This window comes from Panthera pardus, unplaced genomic scaffold (genome assembly GCF_024362965.1).
Source record: "Panthera pardus isolate Hobbes unplaced genomic scaffold, ASM2436296v1 HiC_scaffold_15, whole genome shotgun sequence".
In the NCBI taxonomy this organism is placed as follows: Eukaryota; Metazoa; Chordata; class Mammalia; order Carnivora; family Felidae; genus Panthera; species Panthera pardus.
Genome location: NW_026526710.1, coordinates 27,523,579 through 27,541,876, shown reverse-complemented (window position 1 = coordinate 27,541,876; position 18,298 = coordinate 27,523,579). Strand labels below are relative to the sequence as shown.

The 18,298-nt window shown below is 45.8% G+C and overlaps 1 protein-coding gene across 5 annotated transcripts in view; it reads left to right on the top strand.

Moving 5' to 3' along the window:
* GNAL (G protein subunit alpha L) overlaps window positions 1-18,298 on the top strand; it is a 156,115-nt gene that overhangs the window by 35,329 nt on the left and 102,488 nt on the right. Inside the window, exons 1-5 of one of the 5 annotated variants that reach the window (XM_019433858.2) lie at window positions 8,753-8,867; window positions 9,501-9,744; window positions 10,007-10,079; window positions 10,775-10,829; window positions 10,933-11,052. In XM_019433858.2, coding sequence (XP_019289403.1) covers window positions 9,603-9,744; window positions 10,007-10,079; window positions 10,775-10,829; window positions 10,933-11,052 — 390 coding nt within the window. In that variant the 5' untranslated portion in view covers window positions 8,753-8,867; window positions 9,501-9,602. Of the gene's footprint in view, window positions 1-8,752; window positions 8,899-9,497; window positions 9,745-10,006; window positions 10,080-10,774; window positions 10,830-10,932; window positions 11,053-18,298 lie in introns of those variants that run through there. The other 4 variants (XM_019433857.2, XM_053902372.1, XM_053902373.1 and 1 more) reach the window with 4 other exon arrangements.

Genomic DNA, 18,298 nt, shown 5'->3' with positions numbered 1-18,298 from the left:
TGAGTTTATGTTCCATTTAATTTCATATACAATTTGACATTCTATTATAAGGAATACTGTTGCTTTAAACTCTGCAACTAAGCCAAATTCTAAAAGAATCCAGTTGCTAAGGCAACTGGGCAAAGAGTTAATTAGTTCATCAGTCATTATATGCAGATTAATCTGCCTAACTGAGTTAGAAAGGAGGTGGACTTGTTTGATTTTTTTTCTTTTTGGAAATAGTGGAAGAAGAATGGTGTGATTTTTTTTTTTTTTTTTTTTTTCAGTCTGTAAGGGCCACAGAGTTCCTTCTGGACAAGGCACAGGCTTTGCGATCAGACAGGTGCCCCACCCCTTTCAGGCCCTGGTGGGACCTTCAGACCAACAGCCCTTTCTGCAAAATGGGGATAATAATGTGCATCTTGGAGGCCGCTGTGAGGATCAGATGCGATGCTAGAAATAAAGCACCTTTCAGTGTCTTTTCAAAATTAAGATGAAGAGTGAGTAACAAAGGTTAGCATGCATTTCCCTGGGAAAGTAAATGATATTCTTTCTTCACTTTTATAATTGACCACACCACACCCCCCCCCCCATGTATCCTTGCTGTAATCTCTATAGAATGCGGAGAACTTGATTGCATTTACTTGATTGCATGTCTGCCCCTCTCTACTAGACTAGTAAACTGCTTGAGATGGGGGGCCGTGTCTAATTAATCCTTATAATCTCAAAGCTATGCGTATATAGACATTTAAAAACATAATGGTGAAAGAATGAATGTCAATGTACCACTGAAGCATCCCTACAGCTTCCATCTGTCCTTCCAGCTCTACATTGCCACCTGCTGGTAAGAATCTATAATTGCAGTAAATGTTTCCAAAGAAATTGAAGTCCCTTAACCAGAATCAGAAAAGTCAAAACAAACATCCTGAAGCCACAAAGGAGAAAGATTTTTCTATTCCACATCGGCATGATAAATATTCTACGTGCAAGTTTTTCTTGTTTTTATTGTGTCAAAATACACATAACATAAAATTTACCCTCTTAACCATTTTTAAGTGTATGATTCCGTGGCATTAACTGCATTCATCCCATTGTTGGGCAGCCACTGCTTCCATCCATCCGCAGAATGTTTTCCTCTTCCCAAACAGAAATGTTCATTGCCCTTTAAGCAATAATTCCCCATTCCCTGCCCTCAGCCCCTGGCAACCACCATTATACTTTCTGTCTCCATGAATTGGACCAACTCTAGGTCCCTGAAGTAAGTGGGATCACACAGTAAATGTCCTTTAGTGACTGTTTTTATTTTTTCACTTGGCATAATGTCTTCAAGGTTCACCCATGTTGCAGCACCCTTCAGAGTGTCCTTCCTTCCTTTTTTTTTTTTTTATTTGAGAAAGATCGCGCACACGAACAGGGGAGAGGGGCAGAGGGAGAGAGAGAAAATCTTAAGCAGGCTCTACACTCAGCACAGAGCCCAATGCAAGGCTCAATACCATGACCCTGGGATCATGACCTGAGCCAAAATCAAGAGTCAGACATTCAAAAGACCGAGCCACCCAGGGGTCCCCAGAATGTCCTTCCTCTTTGAAGCAGAATACTATTTTATCCTATGTGTAGACCACGTTTTGTCTATCCATCCACCACTTGTGCTTTTTTTTTTTTTTTTCTGATTCCAACATGTTGCTTTTATGTCCCCAGCCAGCGGCTAGTACTTTGCTCAGCTGAGTGTAGGTAGACCCTCACCCAATCTTTGTTGACTGTACTATATGCCATTGCTCGTGTGTCTGCCTAGTAGAAAAAATCAGGAGCTCATCGAGGACAACGTGTTGCTTCATGTAGAGGAATTAAGTGGATATGTACTTGTTAAATTAATGTTGAATCATAATAATGACTACATTTATTAAGAGCTTGCTCCTTGCCAGCCACTATGATAAGATGAACCAATTCATAACATTCTTGCCGTAACTCTATGAGGTGAGTGCCATTGTCCTCACCCATTTATGGAGAAAGAAACAGAACCACACAGCAGAAAATGGATTTGAGACCAGCCATTCTTGCTCAGCAACCCATGCTCTTAACCTCTGAGCTATACAAGCCAAGGGAGAGCTTTTATCTTAGGAAAATTGCCATGCCAAGAGTATGTATTTTCCTGGGGCTCATTGGGTTCACCCCACCTCAGAGACACGGTGCACCGTGCGTCCCTCTGCGTCCTGTGCAATACCTATTCCCTCCCCTTTGCTTTTACTTAAGCAGCTCTTCCTCACCTGTAGTGTGCTCCTACTCCCTACCCTGTCCAACCTGGGGCCCCTCCTCCTTGGTGAAGCTTTTGCCAATTCCATGAACCCTCCCACCCCTTTCAGCCCTGGGCTCATGCATGTTGTCACACATTGATCTCTGAATGATGGCAGTGTGCTAGTTTGATTTCCCCAGCTGCTCAAGAAGGTGAGAAAATGGCTTCAGTGGTACATCTCCACAGATGATGGCCTGTAGGAAGAGATAAACATGTGTTCAATGACATGAATCTATATTGCGTAGATACAAAATTGGATTCTCTTAATGACCTTGCCTTATAGCATATTGTTACTGGATTTGCTTAAATTAGGAGGACAATTGTGAGGCAGGCAGGCATCGCTGAAGTCCAACCCTATGAATAGGCGTGCAAAAACCAGGATTCATGTCACCAAGCCTCCTGAAGCTCTGGCATCCCATAAGGGCACCTCACTGACACCAAGAGAACGTTTGTAAGCATTTAAAACGTGCATCACATTGTCTCTTTTTGCTCCCAATCAGGGGAAGAATGTGATGCACTTTACAAAAAACTAAACTGGACGAGAGCTCTTAATCACCGGGCGCATTCTTCTAACCCCAGAGATTGCATGAGATTGAATCTTTAAAAAAAGTGTTGGTGGATATAGTTAGCTGAGGACTAGAAAACTCATGGTATCTAGAACTAAATGCTAAAACTATTTTTGTCATAAAATGTTCCTTAGATTTAAGCATTATTCAAGAAACTGACTCCTAACTATAGAGAACAAACTGATGGTTACTAGAAGGAGGTGGGGGGCGGGGGGGAGATGGGTGAAACAGGTGACTGGGATTAAGGAGTGCACTTGTTGGGTTGAGCACACGGTGTGGTATGGAAGTGTTGCATCACTATGTTGTACACCTGAAACTAGTATAACTCTGTATGTGACCTAAGTGGAATTAAAATAAAAACTCTAAAAAAAATGAAAAAGAAAACATGTAAAATTGATTCACATATGGTAGATTTGTTTGTTTGCAAGCTCTACATCTTACATCTGATGGTTGTTAATTAGTAAAGAAAGAAAGATCTTTAAAACTGTAGACTATCTTTGCAATTTTACATCACTATCAAAATCTATCAATTAAGCAACCTGTGTCTGAAAATCTGCTGTAGTCCCATACTTTGTTAGGCCATCTAAGGTTGAAGATCAGGATAAAATAGCTAGGGATGCTAATCTTTACTGGTGGAAGGCTAATTTTCACTCCGTCCTTCTTGAGCCCCTTATTTGATTTCTGTTTGGGAAATGTGTACTAAATGCAACTTTGATGCATGTGGTTTCTCTTGGGATCAATATACGCTGAGGGTCCACAAGCTGTCCTTCTGATGTCTCTGCCCCATAACCTGACCCTGCTTGGTAGCTTTCACAGATGTTTTGAACTGCAACACTGTAATAGTTTCACGCTGTTTGCAGATTTCCCATTCTGCTTTATGGAGTCTTTGTTGTTGTTTTCTTTAAGGTATTCAGTAGTCTCACTTCTATTTTTATACTGTAATTAAACTCCCGCCTGTCACACTGAGTTGTGTATTCCAATGAGGATATTTCAGTCCTAGGTTTTTGGACACAGGGCAGGGTGAAAGTCAGTTAAGATACCTTTCCTACAGATTCGTTGCTGCTTTAGCTTTTAAAGCTGTCAGCTAAACAGACTGCATCACTACCCTTTATGCATGGCCCTTCCAAATGCTACTTAATATTACTTTGGCTGGAGGAGCAAGGGCGAAAAAAGACAAATTATTTCAATGAATTCTCAAGTATTTGATTGCAGAGTATTATGTACAGAAAGGGTAAACTGAATGTGTCCCTGCTTTTCCATAAAAATGTACAACTTTTTAACCACAGTATTTTTAAGTGTATGGTAATTAGGTCATGCAGTGAGCTCTGTTCTAAGGGAAAATAATCTACACGGGTTATTTGCACCAATGCACTAAGAAAGAAAAGAGATAAAACAACCGCAAGCTGTCTACAGTGGCACGGCTGTGTGCACACCATCCGCTCAGCCGGTGGCCATGCTGGCACCACCCCCTTCCCCCACCCCACCCCCGGCCCTGGGCTTAGCAAAACTGGCTGCAGCTTTTAGTTTCTTGGAACACTGCCCTTGCATGGAATTAGTAACTACGCACCTTTCCTAAACTGTTTTGTTCCTTTTCTTCTAAAACTTTTGATACATCTGTTCTAAAATTCTTACTGCAGTTTTAACCTTCAGGAAGTTGGAAAGCATAAAATGCCACCCCAAGACCAGTTACTACATTTTTCAAATAATCATCTAGGCTTGTCATAAACTGAAACCGTTTCCTTGAATGTTCCAGCCGGTTGTTCATTACACTTCTACCGGCACCTCCTTAAGGGAGAAGCAAATGGTGTCGGTCCTGCTGCCACGATCTTGAGTTCAGCTAACCAGAGAACAGGTGCAGTTTCTTTTTTGTTTTCATCACGTGCCAGCTTAAATCAGAGGGTCGGAGGCAAAACCAAATTTTAAAGTCACTATTCAAAATTCACAAAACTAAGTGTAAAAGAAATTTAAATAATTAAACTTCCAAATGCACTCAGACTTGAGATACCCTGTCTTAAATATCAACAAGAGTGAGGAAAACACCACTTTGTTTGACCTTTGTCCTTCTGCCTCAAACTCGGTGCCTTCTCAGTTCTCCTTGGTGAGCCCAGGGCCTTTCCCAGCCTCGGAGGCAGGCGCAGGCGCTTCCCTGCCCCGCTGCCACCCCCTCCTCTCAGGGCAAGCAGCTGCAGGGCAGCCCTTAGCCTCTGCAGGTGGGCGTGCGTGCTTCTTGGTGAGGGCGATGCTGCTGCATAGCCGTTGCCTGGCAACAGATGCTCGCGCTGCCTGTGCTCCAGGTTACCCTGGGTGCTCCCCAAAAGCTCCTCTCCTGCTGCCGCAACAGAGCCAGCTGGGATTTGGGATTCTGATCCCATGGTTTAAAACACAAATGAGGATTCGCTTCCCAGACCAGACTAGAAAAAGGCCAGATGATTGGATTTAAAAAAAAACAAAAAAAAGTGTCTTGAACTCCTACCGGATAACAGACTAGGTAAAACTGGCTTTGTTGCATCACTGTATACGGACGTTGACTTTCTATTTTCGAATGTTTAGCAGTGGACTGTGGGCACACTGTACCTCGTACAGTGCAGATATCGCAGCCAGGACACAAAGGTTTATATCTCAGATACACCTCTTCCTTGCCCTTCTAAGCTTCTGGAAGTAATCTTGGCAATAGTTCCTTACTGCAAATGTTACACAAATTACTCCATGGGAAGGATTAGCACAGTGCCAGAAATCAGTGGACAACTAGTAGAAGCTATTTTACACGGATTATTATTATTTTTTATTACTATTATTATTATTATATTGATATATTAACTTCTTGGGTGTATTATGGCATATTTTTCATCATACCTGTTCACGTAAGTCTTTCTGAATTCCAAATATAAGAATTTATTGTTAACCCTGTTTAATGATAAACTCAGGCATATTAAAATGTTTAAGAGCTTATTTGAGCAAAACTTGATTCAAATCAGGCAACACCCCATCTACTTGATGGAAAGTAGCTCCGAGGAGCAGTACAAAATAAAGACTTCCATATCCAGCCGGGAGCGGAAACAAGGCAATTACACTAGGTTAAAAAGTGGGTTGGTTATTGCAAGGTTCCTTGCCGTTAGGGGATGACAGGAGTGTATGAGGCAGATTATCTAACTAGTGCTGATCTGGCGGTTTCAGATTGACAGGTTTAAGATTTCATTTCTGGGAAAGCCAAAACTAATTGATTCTCAGTTTGGTGATGCGGGGCTTAGCATAAGCGACTCCATTTTGGACCTGTTGTCTTGTCTTGTAACAGCCCTAATTCTTACATCTGAACAAGTGGAAACTTTTTGCTGTGTTTTTAGGGTCACCGAATTATCAGGCTGCCTTCAAAGTGTGGTTTGGGGGTTCTAACTTAATTCTCCCTTTATAAGTTTCCATGGGATTTGTTTTGAAACTTTTTCTTCCAAGTAACAGTTTCTAAAAATCTTGGCATTACAAAAGTTGGCAAATCCTTATAAACATCCCACTACACTAAGCAATTTTTACTTACCTTTTCTTGCCTCCCGACTTCCCCAGTAGCCACAGTACATGCCAGCTTGCTGTTGCCATGTGTGAACAGTTGTGTTAACTCGAGGTGTGAGGCCTGGCAACAGTGATAAATAGTCCCCTTACACAACACGAGAACTTTCAACCTAGCTCAGAGTATAGTATGGCACTGGAGGTTTGCTTTTGTCGAAAAGAATAATTTCGACATGATACTAACCTGGACAAGTACTCTCTGAACTTAAAACCTGATCACAAAATTCCTTTCATGAGACCCCAGACTTTGAGCAGAGTTATCTCTGGCTTTCATGAATTCATTCATCCATTCCATGAAGGTTCCTGGGGCAGGCAGCTCCTGTAGGCCGGGCCCTGGACTGGATGCAGGTGCTGCATGTGTAAAGGACAGACTCAGACCTGGCCCTTGTAGAGTCACCCATCTAGTGAACTGTGGGGAAAGCTGCAAATAAACCATTACAATGCAAGGAGCTGGTGAGACGATGCAGCACAGGGAAGGGGGCCTAACCTGAATGTGGAGGGAGTGGTGAGGCTGGAAGGATAATTAGGAGGTGGCCGAGTGAAGAAGGTATTCCAGGTATTCCAGAAAGAACCAGCATGTGGACCCAGGGATAAGCTAGGATGTTCAGGAAGTACAAGTAGTTGGAAGGAGAGGCAGGGCAGTGCTGGGAAGGGGAGAGACTTGAGAGAGCTGTGGCCACAGAGTTTACATCAACCCAGCCTTGAAGGATCATGGTCAAGCCCTCATAGGCGACGGGAACATGGCAGATCTGTATTGTCACTGCAGCAACATGGTACCAGCACTGGAGTGAGTGAGCAGGAGCCATTGCTGAAGTCCAGTTTAGATTCGTGATCTAAGACCATGGCAATGGAAGATAGGGTGGAAAAGACAGGACAGATATTTAGGAAACAGACTCTTTGGGACACAATAACTACTCGGGTTTGCAAGAAGGAAAAGGAGTCAGGAACGGCTCCCATGTTCTGGTTTGGAAAATCAGGGGCCCTTATCACAGAGAGAGAGAACAGAGAGGAACAAGTGGGGGGGTGTGGGGGTAGGCTTAGGGGAGGAGCTCAGCCCTTGGCAGGTAGAAGTGAGGATCCCTGTGAGGCATAGAAATGGAGGTGTGCTTGGGGACAGCGTTGGACAAGCGGGTGAGCCGGGATGGAGATGTGATGTGGGCATAGAGCCGTGTGCACAGACTGTTGAGGATACAGTCAGCCCTTCCAGGAATGTGTGCAAGGGGAGAAAGAGTGCTGGGGTCTCAGGCACCTCCACCAGGCAGAGGGTGAACAGGACATCAAAACCACAGGACAAGACAGTCTCAAGGAGGGTCAGTGCCAGCTCCCTGGAGAGGTCAAAGAAAGTAAAGACCTAAGTTCATGAATGAAGTTCAGTGCCTGGGAGGCCATTGAAGACCCTAATGAGAATATTTTCAATATTCTGAAATATACTGAATATCTTCAGTAGGGAGGTGGGCCAAAGCCAGGCTGCCAGGAGCTGAGAGGTGTGAACAGGAAGTAAAGAAAGTCAGGCCAGAGTCAGATGCCCTTCCTAACTCTAGGCTGCCATGTGCAGGAGGGAAAATGGTGATACTAACAAGGAGCCTGAGATGTAAGGAGGTGCTGTTGGTTTTGAATAAGGCAGAGGTGAATACGTTTGTCCACTTGAGGTAACAAGCCAGCAGAAAAGGGGAGGCTGAGGAGAGAGGGGAGAGCCAGAGGAGAAGAGACAAGCGGACAAGTGAAGCCGGCTGTGCCCCTGGGTGCAGGCTGCAGAGGGGAGGGGGCAGCAGAGCAAGGAAAACACCCCACACCCACCCACCCCCGCCGTCGTGTTTGCTCTCTGTAAAGAAGATCAGGCCTTGGTGAGAAAGGGAGAAATGTAGGCTGGGAGGGAAGAAACTGGGGCACAGAAGACAGGTGAACAAGGCCATGTAAAAGAATCTGTGTGTCGGCCTCACCAAGCCCTAACAGCGCTGCACAAGGAAGTGATCTCGGACCTGGACTTCTGCTAGGTCGCCTCTTTTGCCATCTTTCCCTCAAATCCAAAAAGTCGACTGCAAGACTGCGGACGGACCGTCTCTGGGAATTCGCACTCAGCACAGCGAATGAGAGCACAGTCCGGTCTCCTGCCTTCATCAGTTCCACCGCTAAGATGCCAAGTTCAAGGCCATTGAGTCTCCTAGGGAAGTAGTAGAGCTGTTCAGAGAACTGCGAAGGAGAAACGGGGGCTGGAGATAAAGACAAGAGGCTAAGGGAGGCGGCAGCGTGGGTGCGCTGGAATAGTCTAGAAAATGAACGAACAAAGGCGGTGTGACTGGTGAGCCTCTTACAGATCCTCCTCCCTGATAGAATATGCATGATCCTGCGCGAGTCCTCGCCCGCCTTGGAGCAAGGAGGCGTCCGAGACATCGGCGGGGAGCGCACGCCCAGACCCATTTTCCCGGGCTCCGAGTGCGAGAGGGCCACGCGGGCGCGGTGCGGACCCCGCGCGGGTGAGCGTCCCGCGGGGCCGGGCTCCTAGAGGTCAGCTCCCGACCCCTCCAGCTCCGTTAGCGCTAGCGCCCCTGCCAGATCCTCGCCAGCAGGCCCAGCTCCCCTTCCCGGCCGGGCGGAGGCGCGGGGGTCGCTCGGAACCGGGAGGGGGCGCGCGTCCGACGGCGGAGGCAGCGCGGAGCGCGAGCCGGCCGCCTGGTGTCCACGATCGCCCTTCGGGGACCCGGCGACGAGTTCCGTCCCTCCGCGCCGCGGTCGGCCAGCAGCCCGCGGGGCCCGGGCATCTTCACGGTCCCGTTGGGCGCTTCCCCGCCGCGCAGGCGGGAGCGGGGCTGAGCGGGGCTCAGCTCGGCGGGCGGCGCGGGCGCGGAGACGCGGGGCGAGCGGAGGGCGCAGCGCCATCCCGGCTGGCTCCGGCAGAGCTCGGCGCTCTCGGCCCCCGTCTCCTTTCATGCCATGCTGTTTGTCCAGCAGAAAATACTAAGCCTTTACCTTTAAAAAGTATTTATTTGGCTCCGCGAGTCGTCCTCGCATCCTTTTGAGTTAGGAGTTTGCGGTGGGCAGAGGGAGGGGAGACGGAACGCTTGTTCTGATCGAAAAACACCGAGAGACCAGAGCATCTCTTTCAGCAGCGAGGAGGAGAAGCCGTCGCAGGATCTACACACATCTACAACTCTCTATTGCTTTTTGTGCACATTCCTAACTCTGCCCGACGTCCATCCAAGGGGGCAGGCATGGGGTGTTTGGGCAACAGCAAGACCGCAGAAGACCAGGGCGTCGATGAAAAAGAACGACGCGAGGCCAACAAGAAGATCGAGAAGCAGCTGCAGAAGGAGCGTCTGGCTTACAAAGCGACTCACCGCCTGCTGCTACTGGGTAAGGGCGGTGGGCGCTTGGCGGCCCCGGCCCGAGCGGAGCGCACAGCCCAGAGCGCAGCGAGCCAGCGCGGGGGCCGGGCGGGCAGGGCCGGGAGGGGGCCGCGCGCACCGCCGGCGACCGGGGAACCGCTCCTCCAGCCACGAGCTGGCGCGTGCTGGAAAATACCCACGCTGGGTAGGGTAATTGCTGTCTGGGTTGGCGGCAGCGATGGCAACGGTGTTGGGCTACAGATCACAGCAATCTTTTTGTTTGTTTGCAGGCGCTGGTGAGTCGGGGAAAAGCACTATCGTCAAACAAATGAGGATCCTGCATGTCAATGGATTTAATCCTGAGTAAGGAACGATCAGTTTTGCTTTTGCCTTTGCCTCCAAACTGCATGCGAACTTTTTCACTTCTCTCTAGCTTCCCCCAAAGTGCTTTCTTTAAACAGTTAATTTGATCATCGAGCAGACTTTTGAGAGGGAGGAAAAGAGAAGCCTGTTGTTGAATTTGTAATATTTAGCCGAATCCTTTTGGTGGTGTCTAGATCAAAAAATAAAATAACTTGCTTAACAAAATATGACTTATTAGATGTTCTTGAGGTGTTGGTCTGTGATATTAGTTTTGCTCTGAGTACACTTAACCAATATGTCACTAAATATTTTTGTCTATATCCTTTGCTTCTATTTCAATTCCTAACTATCACATATGGTAATTCAAATAAAATGTATTTACAAGTGTAGCTGTATAGCTTTTATATGCAGTATTCATAACCACTTTGCTAGGCTATGTGTAGCCTGCGTAGTTGTATACAACTATATATGGTCTGTAACGCATGCATTCAAGTTTGCTTAGAGTACAGATTAGAAAAAAAGCATGTTTTCCTTTACCAGTTAAAAACTTTGCACCTTTTGTCTTGGGGGTTGACATTGACCCCCAGGAAAACCAGTCTAGCCCCATGCTGCAGCTGGAAGTTTAAAACCCCACATCAACTGATTCAAGTGAGTGCTAAAAGTGAACTAAATTAATAACAATTCTCTTCATGTAGGGAAAAGAAACAGAAAATCCTGGACATCCGGAAAAATGTTAAAGACGCTATTGTGGTAAGGGCTTTTTAAAAAATGTTTGTGTGGTATATTTTAGTTGTCATACACGGAGCCTCAATGTTCTATTTATCCATATGCTTTTTTCTTCATTCCATTTTAGACAATTGTTTCTGCTATGAGTACTATCATACCTCCAGTTCCACTGGCCAACCCAGAAAACCAGTTTCGATCAGACTATATCAAGAGTATAGCTCCTATCACTGACTTTGAATATTCCCAGGTAAGTAAATCCTTCTTGAAATATTTTAAATGGTTCAAGAGAGACCCATTTTCAATGAGATTGCTTGAGAATCAATGCTAATATTATTTTATTCTTGACATTCTTTAAAATCTAGCTCTCTGCCTAGAGAAAGGCTTTCCTTCATGACAAAATATTAACCTTTGTTAAAAATATTAAAGACGATGGGGTTGTAAGAAACGCTTTTATGAATGTATTCGTGAGGTCGGTAATCAGGAAAGTGGCATACCTTTAGGAAAATATTGGTAGTACTTTTTCCTATATGTATTTCTAAATTGATAACTCAGCAGTTTCCCAGATAACCAAAGAATAAAATTTACGTAAGCAGAAAGAAATATTTCTGGTAAGTGATTGCTTCCATGGGAATAGTAGAACAGAATTCAGGTCACTCTTACGATGCGCATCCTGTAGCTCAAATGAGAAGAGAATGCATGCTGTAAATAACACGGATCCCTTCTGAGTGTTTATTCTATGATGGAAAAATGTAGTTTGCTTCACATCTGCAGTATTTACGGGCACTTTCCTAACCAGTGGGATGGCAGTACGGCTCATGTGAAAGGGTGAAATAAATTGCAATTTTCTTTTCTTTGGTGTATATGCATATTTTCAAAATATTGTTATGTGGTAATTGGATTAAGCATGTGTCAAAGGAAAATATATTTGTTAGATTTCTCAGAAACTCATCTTTCTTATAGCTGTGCCAAAAGAACATATTTGTGCCTGCACCTCTGTGTGTGCGCGTGCGTGAGTGTGTGTGTATGTGTGTACGTTCCCAACAGTAACAGAATTTCAAAGTTTTCATCACCCGGTGTAGGGTTCTTGAGACATTTTTCTTTCTCAGAGTCCTCTCTTCAAAGGGAAGGTGATGCAAAAAGCAGTGTGTACAACAAACAGTGTGTAAAATGCTCTGACTGAAGTCTGGGCCAGTGTGCACCTTCTAGCCCCTACCCTGTCTCTTCAACGGGAGCATCCTGTCCTATAGGCTTTGCAGCAAGATGGCAGATAAGGATTACCCTTTTTTAAAGCTTTTGTTTGCATCCTTTCATTTGATTTTTGCTTCTGATAAGCATTCCAGTGTAACCAGTCAGAGCTCTAGAATTTCTAAAAGGGAGGGTTAGAAGGGGCAAACTGGCTAGAAAAGGGGGCTAGGGTGTCTGGCACAGCAGGAACACTTTTTTACTGAACTGTGTCTTTTTTATTTTTTTAATTATTTTTAACGTTTATTTATTTTTGAGAGAGAGACAGAGAGAGACAGAGCATGAGTGGAGAAGGGGCAGAGAGAGAGAAGGAGACACAGAATCCGAAGCAGGCTCCAGGCTCTGAGCTGTCAGCACAGAGCACGATGCGGGGCTTGAACTTATGAACCATGAGATCGTGACCTGAGCCGAAGTGGGACATTTAACCGACTGAGCCACCCAGGTGCTCCCTGAGCTGTGTCTTTAACTGGATGGCTTAGAGGGGGTAAAGGAGATGATGAGGGAGGAGCATAGGGGGTAGGACCAAAGCAGTGATTCAGCCAGCTAGAGCTATAGGGTGTCCGCTAGTACTCTGTGACACTGTATGTATCAAAGAGGTCCCCCAAAACTACAAGGTCCTAGCTCAAATCACAGATGGCGTTCCCATGCAACTTCAGATTTACACATTCATAGACATATACTTGAATTCTCAAGTCTGTCTGGGCATGTTTGCTTGAAAGTAAGTAATCATAAAATATCTCCTATATCATTCTGACTTAGGAAAAAAAGTGATTCTTATCATGTAATGAGGAATTAGAATTAAGGTGTGTTAGTCACATGTTTTTCTTCTTCACATGATAGGCTCACACCTGATAAGGGATTTCATATTCAATGCCAAGTTCAGAAACAGTAACTCCTGAGGGGATTACTAAGGAATCCAAAGCACCTAACCTGTGAAAGTGTTTTTGAGCTCTATCGTGAATATTTTTAATAAAAAGAGAAAACTGAAGGACCCATTTCCTTTGAAAACATGTATTTTCACATAGGTGTGTTAAGGCTACTTAAAAATAAGTATCAGAAACCATAATTCATTACAAATAAAATAAAAGAGAATTAGGACCCAACAGTTCTGGGTTGACTGGGATGAATGCAATTATGCTCTTTCAGAGATAATCCTTTTTTTCTCTTTCAGTAGGTTTTAAACCTGACATTTTTTTGTCTTATGTGCCTATGGCGTGTCAAATGTGATTATGTTTCTAATAGTCTACATTTATATAAAGAAGGAAATTAATACCTAAACATATAACGTTCCTTCTGAAGATTCCATTTTTATTTTAATGTCCACACATTTTTCAGTAACATGTATTCTATCATGCTCTGAAATAGTCATCACTTATATTACTAACTTGAATAGTTCTTGGATTCACATTTTGATGATCCTCACCGAGAAAGATATTAAGATATTGGAGAAAATGAACTTTTATTTAAAGAAACTATATATTATTGTAAAAGCCATAAAAGTAGAGCTAAATCAAGTATCTTAATAGTAAATACAGCACAAATTCATTAAATCTAGGACTTTTTGAGATTGGATCCTTGAGAAAGTCTTTCGGTGTCACAAGTGAGGTCTTAGGCTCATTTTCTTGTAGATAGAAAAGGATTTTATCATAAAAAGTTAATTTCAGAGTTCTTTAATTTAAGAGGGAAAAATCAGAATGTACATTTAAAATTATATGAGATTGCCCATTATCGTGAAAAGTTTAGCCTTATCTTGAGGTGTCTTAAGGATTTTCTCTAAGAATATTACACTTAAGTTTACCTTTTGGCTTTTTGCTGTTCATATTGCCTTCCATTTGGATGGCAGCTGAATTACTTGAAACCTAAGTTTTAATAGAGAATGCCAAGGTGGACAGGGGATAGCATCTCTCCAGCTAACAGTTGTTCTGGAGAGGTGGGGGGGTAAGGGAGAATGTTCAGGGCCAGACCTCCCAGATCTGTACTGATCTGAAGGGCCTTTGGAGAGGAGTTACATGCTCTGGTTGTGATTTATCAGGACCACTCTGGCTGTAGGTGGAGAATGGATAGTAGGAAGCCAAGACTGCAGAGGGGCAACTTCAGGAAGCTATTGAAGCAATTCAGATGGGAGATAAAGGAGCAGCCTGGTGTGGGATGGTATTCACTGATAGGTGCCTAGTTCGTTCTTTTCTCATGCATACATCCAAAACTTGTCTTTCTGTGGACTGGGGTCCGTCCAGGAACCCCTGCACTAGTTAGGACCATGCCTTTGCCTCCAGCTCATCTACGCATGAGGTGATTGAAAACTGTCTCAGCTGATGACTGTGACACATTCCCCCTTCACCTCCCAAAAAACTCTTAGCACAATACCAAACCTAAATCAATTAATTAAATTGAATTAGTAATTTGCGTGGTTCCTTTCTTCTTAAAATGTGGGGATTTTATTAGTTCTTTTAAAATTGTGGCTTGCTAGGTTTTTTTTTTCTAAGGGGAAGCTGATAAATAAGGCTCAAGGAGAAATGTGAAAGCAGTCTGATGTGTTGATCGGTACTCTGTCATTACTAGCTGCTATTTCCTAAGTGACCGTCTTATCAGAATTATAGGTCAGCATAAGCCCGGAGAGCAGGAACTATTCTGTCCTCCCCTCCCAGGTAAAAGTACACCAGGAATTTGGTTGAAGAATAGGCTGGCTCCCTGCAGAGCAGAGGGGTAGGGCCCGGGGAGCTGCCCACCTTGGGTCTTAGATCCACCACTCTCAAAAGACGTGACCCCTGGCAAGTGACCTGCCCCTCAGTGAGAACAGATGTGGGAGCCAGGCTTCCTGGAGCGGCTGTTAGGAGGGTGCACGGAAGGGCTGAGAAGCATCTGGTGCTGAGGCACCCTTAGCTACTCTTGACTGTGCGCTTGTCCTGTGTCCTGTGGGGAATGCGTGCAGAATTCTAGAACTCACATCACCCAGGTTAGTGGGCTAGTGTTTTTCTAACCAACTGAACTCTTTCATCCCACCACCCAAAAAGTCTTTAAAGCCCACAATATGTGTCAGGTAGGAGTAAATTTTCCATCTGGAGCCCCAGCTGCAGTACCCCCCTAGGTCCCCAGCATTTGCCCTCGAACCTCATCAGGGCCCTCTGAGCCCCCCAGCACTGTCAGGAAATGACAGGCCAGTTGTGTTAGCTCCCAGGGAACAGGCTTCTCCCCTGGCTGTCCTCCTGTCCTCTCCCCCAACAACTCACACCACACAGCCTGGGTACACGGAAAACAACTCCTGAGTGCCTGTTAGAATATAACATAATCCTTTGTCCACTCCACTAGGGAGCTGTGGGTGTCACAAGTCCGGGGACTGGCCACCTGGGCCATCACACTGCGTTACGGAAAGGAAGGTTCCCCTCCATACAACGAAACAGTGAACCCTCGCTTTCGCTCAAGATGACATTTCGATCCACGTCCCAGGCACCCACCCTGTTCTTTGCCTTTCAAAGGAGTGAGGTTTACTTTGTGTTGTAAAAGAGAAGGGTAACATGAGGAAGTGTAAGAAGTGGGAACTACCAGTATGTGTTCCACAGTAAACCAGAAACTCTTAGAAATCTGTATATATGGCATCCAAGAGAAAAATCCTCTTGGATAATTTCAGATGCGATTAATAAACAGGGATTACTGCACGGGGGCGCCTTGGGCGCACCCTTCCCAGATCTCAGCCGCCCCTGGTGTGGGGAGCAGCGGGGTGGGGAGCTGACTGCCCTGAACGGGAGCCCAAGAGGAGAATGGCCTCGCGGGGCTCAGGCTGCGTCTGTGCTTTCAAGGGCCAAGGCAGGGCCTAGAAAGAGCATCCTCCTGGGCTAGGAAGTGGACAAGGTGCTCCAGAGACTCCTGTCCAGGATCTCGGAGTCTGTGGACTGGACAGTGTCCTGATCTTGAGGGAAAATACTGGGGCCAGACCACCTGGGCTCCAATTCTGACGTCCCCGTCACTGCAGGACCTTGAGCAAATCACTTTGTTGCCATCTGCCTTTTCTCATCTGTGAAACAGAGGTGATCACAATACCTACTGCGTGAGGTCGTTATGAGGACTGAAGCAGTGATCCGGCATTGATTTGGTGCCAGCCCTCCTCACCGCAGTCCTGCCCTGGTGGCCTCCGACGAACGCTCAGCTGCCTGCACACTGTCAAGTCCTCTCTGGGTGCAGGGGGGGAGACGACTGAACCTTCTCACTATTCCCCCACCAGCCAGCTGTACCCTGCAGCCCTGTTTTGAGCCAGCACCTATAAACCGTGTCCTCTGTCCACGCCAAGTGCTGATGTCCCCAACACCTCACAACATACCTGGGAGGAGGTGTCTCTAATTATCCCCAAAGAGCTGTCAAGCCATCCACTGGCCCTGACTGCTCAGAACCCTGGCCTGAGTGTCTCCTCACAGCACAGACACCCCGGGGGCAGGGGGAGCTCCTCCAGGCACTCTCCCACCTGACCTCTGTCACCCACAGCCCCCCGTGTCTCAGCCGTGTTCCTCCTACTCCATCTTACCTCCAGTCAGATTTTCTTGAAGTGACTTCCGGCTTCCTCCTTTACCACCATCTCTGCCCCTCTTGGTCCTCCCCTTCCGTTCTGTGCCTTGCCTAGCGACAGGTTCTCTGAGGCCACCTGTAACTGCCCTAGATTTGCCAGATGTCTGTCACATTTTTCACCTTCCTCCCTGGGGCTACAGTGTCTGCTTGGTTTTGCCACACGTTCCAGCAAGCTTCTGGCTAATTCTTGTAACCCAGTACTCACCCCAACACACCCTTTCTAATAATAGAGAGATGAGCTGTATCCTGAAGCACCCCCTCCCTCCGCGAGGGAAGTTAATACTGAAATACATCACATTTCAAGAATAGGTTCCTCCTCAGGAAAGTTTTCAGCATTAGACTTTTGCTAAATAAAATATTTTAAATGTCCCAGGATGTGTTTCTCTAGTTTTAAGAAAAAATCCTAGAAAGATTATTTCTTTAAGTAAAGAATAACCATTCTTTCTCTCATTTGCACCCCTGGATTTTTTTTTCCTTTTCTGAAGTTTGCTGGAAGTGGTGAGTGCCTATGTCTCAGAGCAAGGCCGCCATATTGATTTTACAGGGCGTTGTCAAAGTCATATTTTAAAAACCATGGTGTGTGTTGAAAACGGACTGTTGGTGAGGCCTTAGAGACCATCTAGTCTGAGAGCTCCAGTTGAGGAAACGGCAGGAAACGAGGGAAAGAACTTGCCAGGGAAGCAGGGAGTTTCATGATTTCCCACTGCGCGTGGAGTACCCTGGCTGTTGGCAAAGATGGAACATGGCTTCCCTTTCTCTCCAGAGAGAGGCCTTTGTAACAGAGTGGTCTGAAGAGCAGTCTTCAGTGGGATAGCATTGATGACCCCCAAGGCTTTTTCTGCCAAAACTGAGTGTGAAGGTGCTGCTGAGGGGGAAAGGTGGATGTGCAAGAGGTTACCTTAGCTCCTCTTGCTTCTTCAGTGTTTAGGCAACACACTTAAGTGTCTGTGGATACCAGGATGAATAAGGAGCGCTACTTTTCCTCTAGACGCTTTTATCCTCTAGAGGGAATACAGACTTATGAACAAAGTGGATGTTGTGGTACAGCGCTACACTAGAGATGTTTATGGGGAGCTATTGGGAGTGTGTGGGGGGCCCCACCTGACCAGCTTCATGCTGAGCTGAGGCCAGGGGATTTGGGCCTCCTCCTCAAGGTTCTGGAAAACCATTCACTGATTCTAGTCAGGGAGTGACAAAATGTAAGTTGTCTTTGGCAAGACTACTCCCGAATCCATTAAGAGGCCACTCCTGCATGTCTGCCTTTGCAAGGCTCTCTGAGGCTCTGTCTGCCATTGGGCAGAAGGCACTCCCCCATCAGAAACCTGCTTCCAAGCCTCACTTTGCTTGTGTCAAAACGCTAAGGACAAATGGAACCCCCATACTTCATTTTGCACAGCTGGTATAAAATGAAAGGAATTGCTATTATTTTAATAAAGTATTTTGGTTAGATCCATCGACAAGACTAGCGCTTCCATGAGGATGCTTTTTTAAAATTCCATTTTTGGTGCGCCTGGGTGGTTCAGTCGGTTGAGCGTCCGGCTTCGGCTCAGGTCATGATCTCACAGTTTGTGGGTTCGAGCCCCACATCGGGCTCTGTGCTGACCGCTTGGAGCCTGGAGCCTGCTTCGAATTCTGTGTCTCCCTCTCTCTCTGCTCCTCCCCCGCTCATGCTCTGCCTCTCTCTCTCTCTCTCCTTC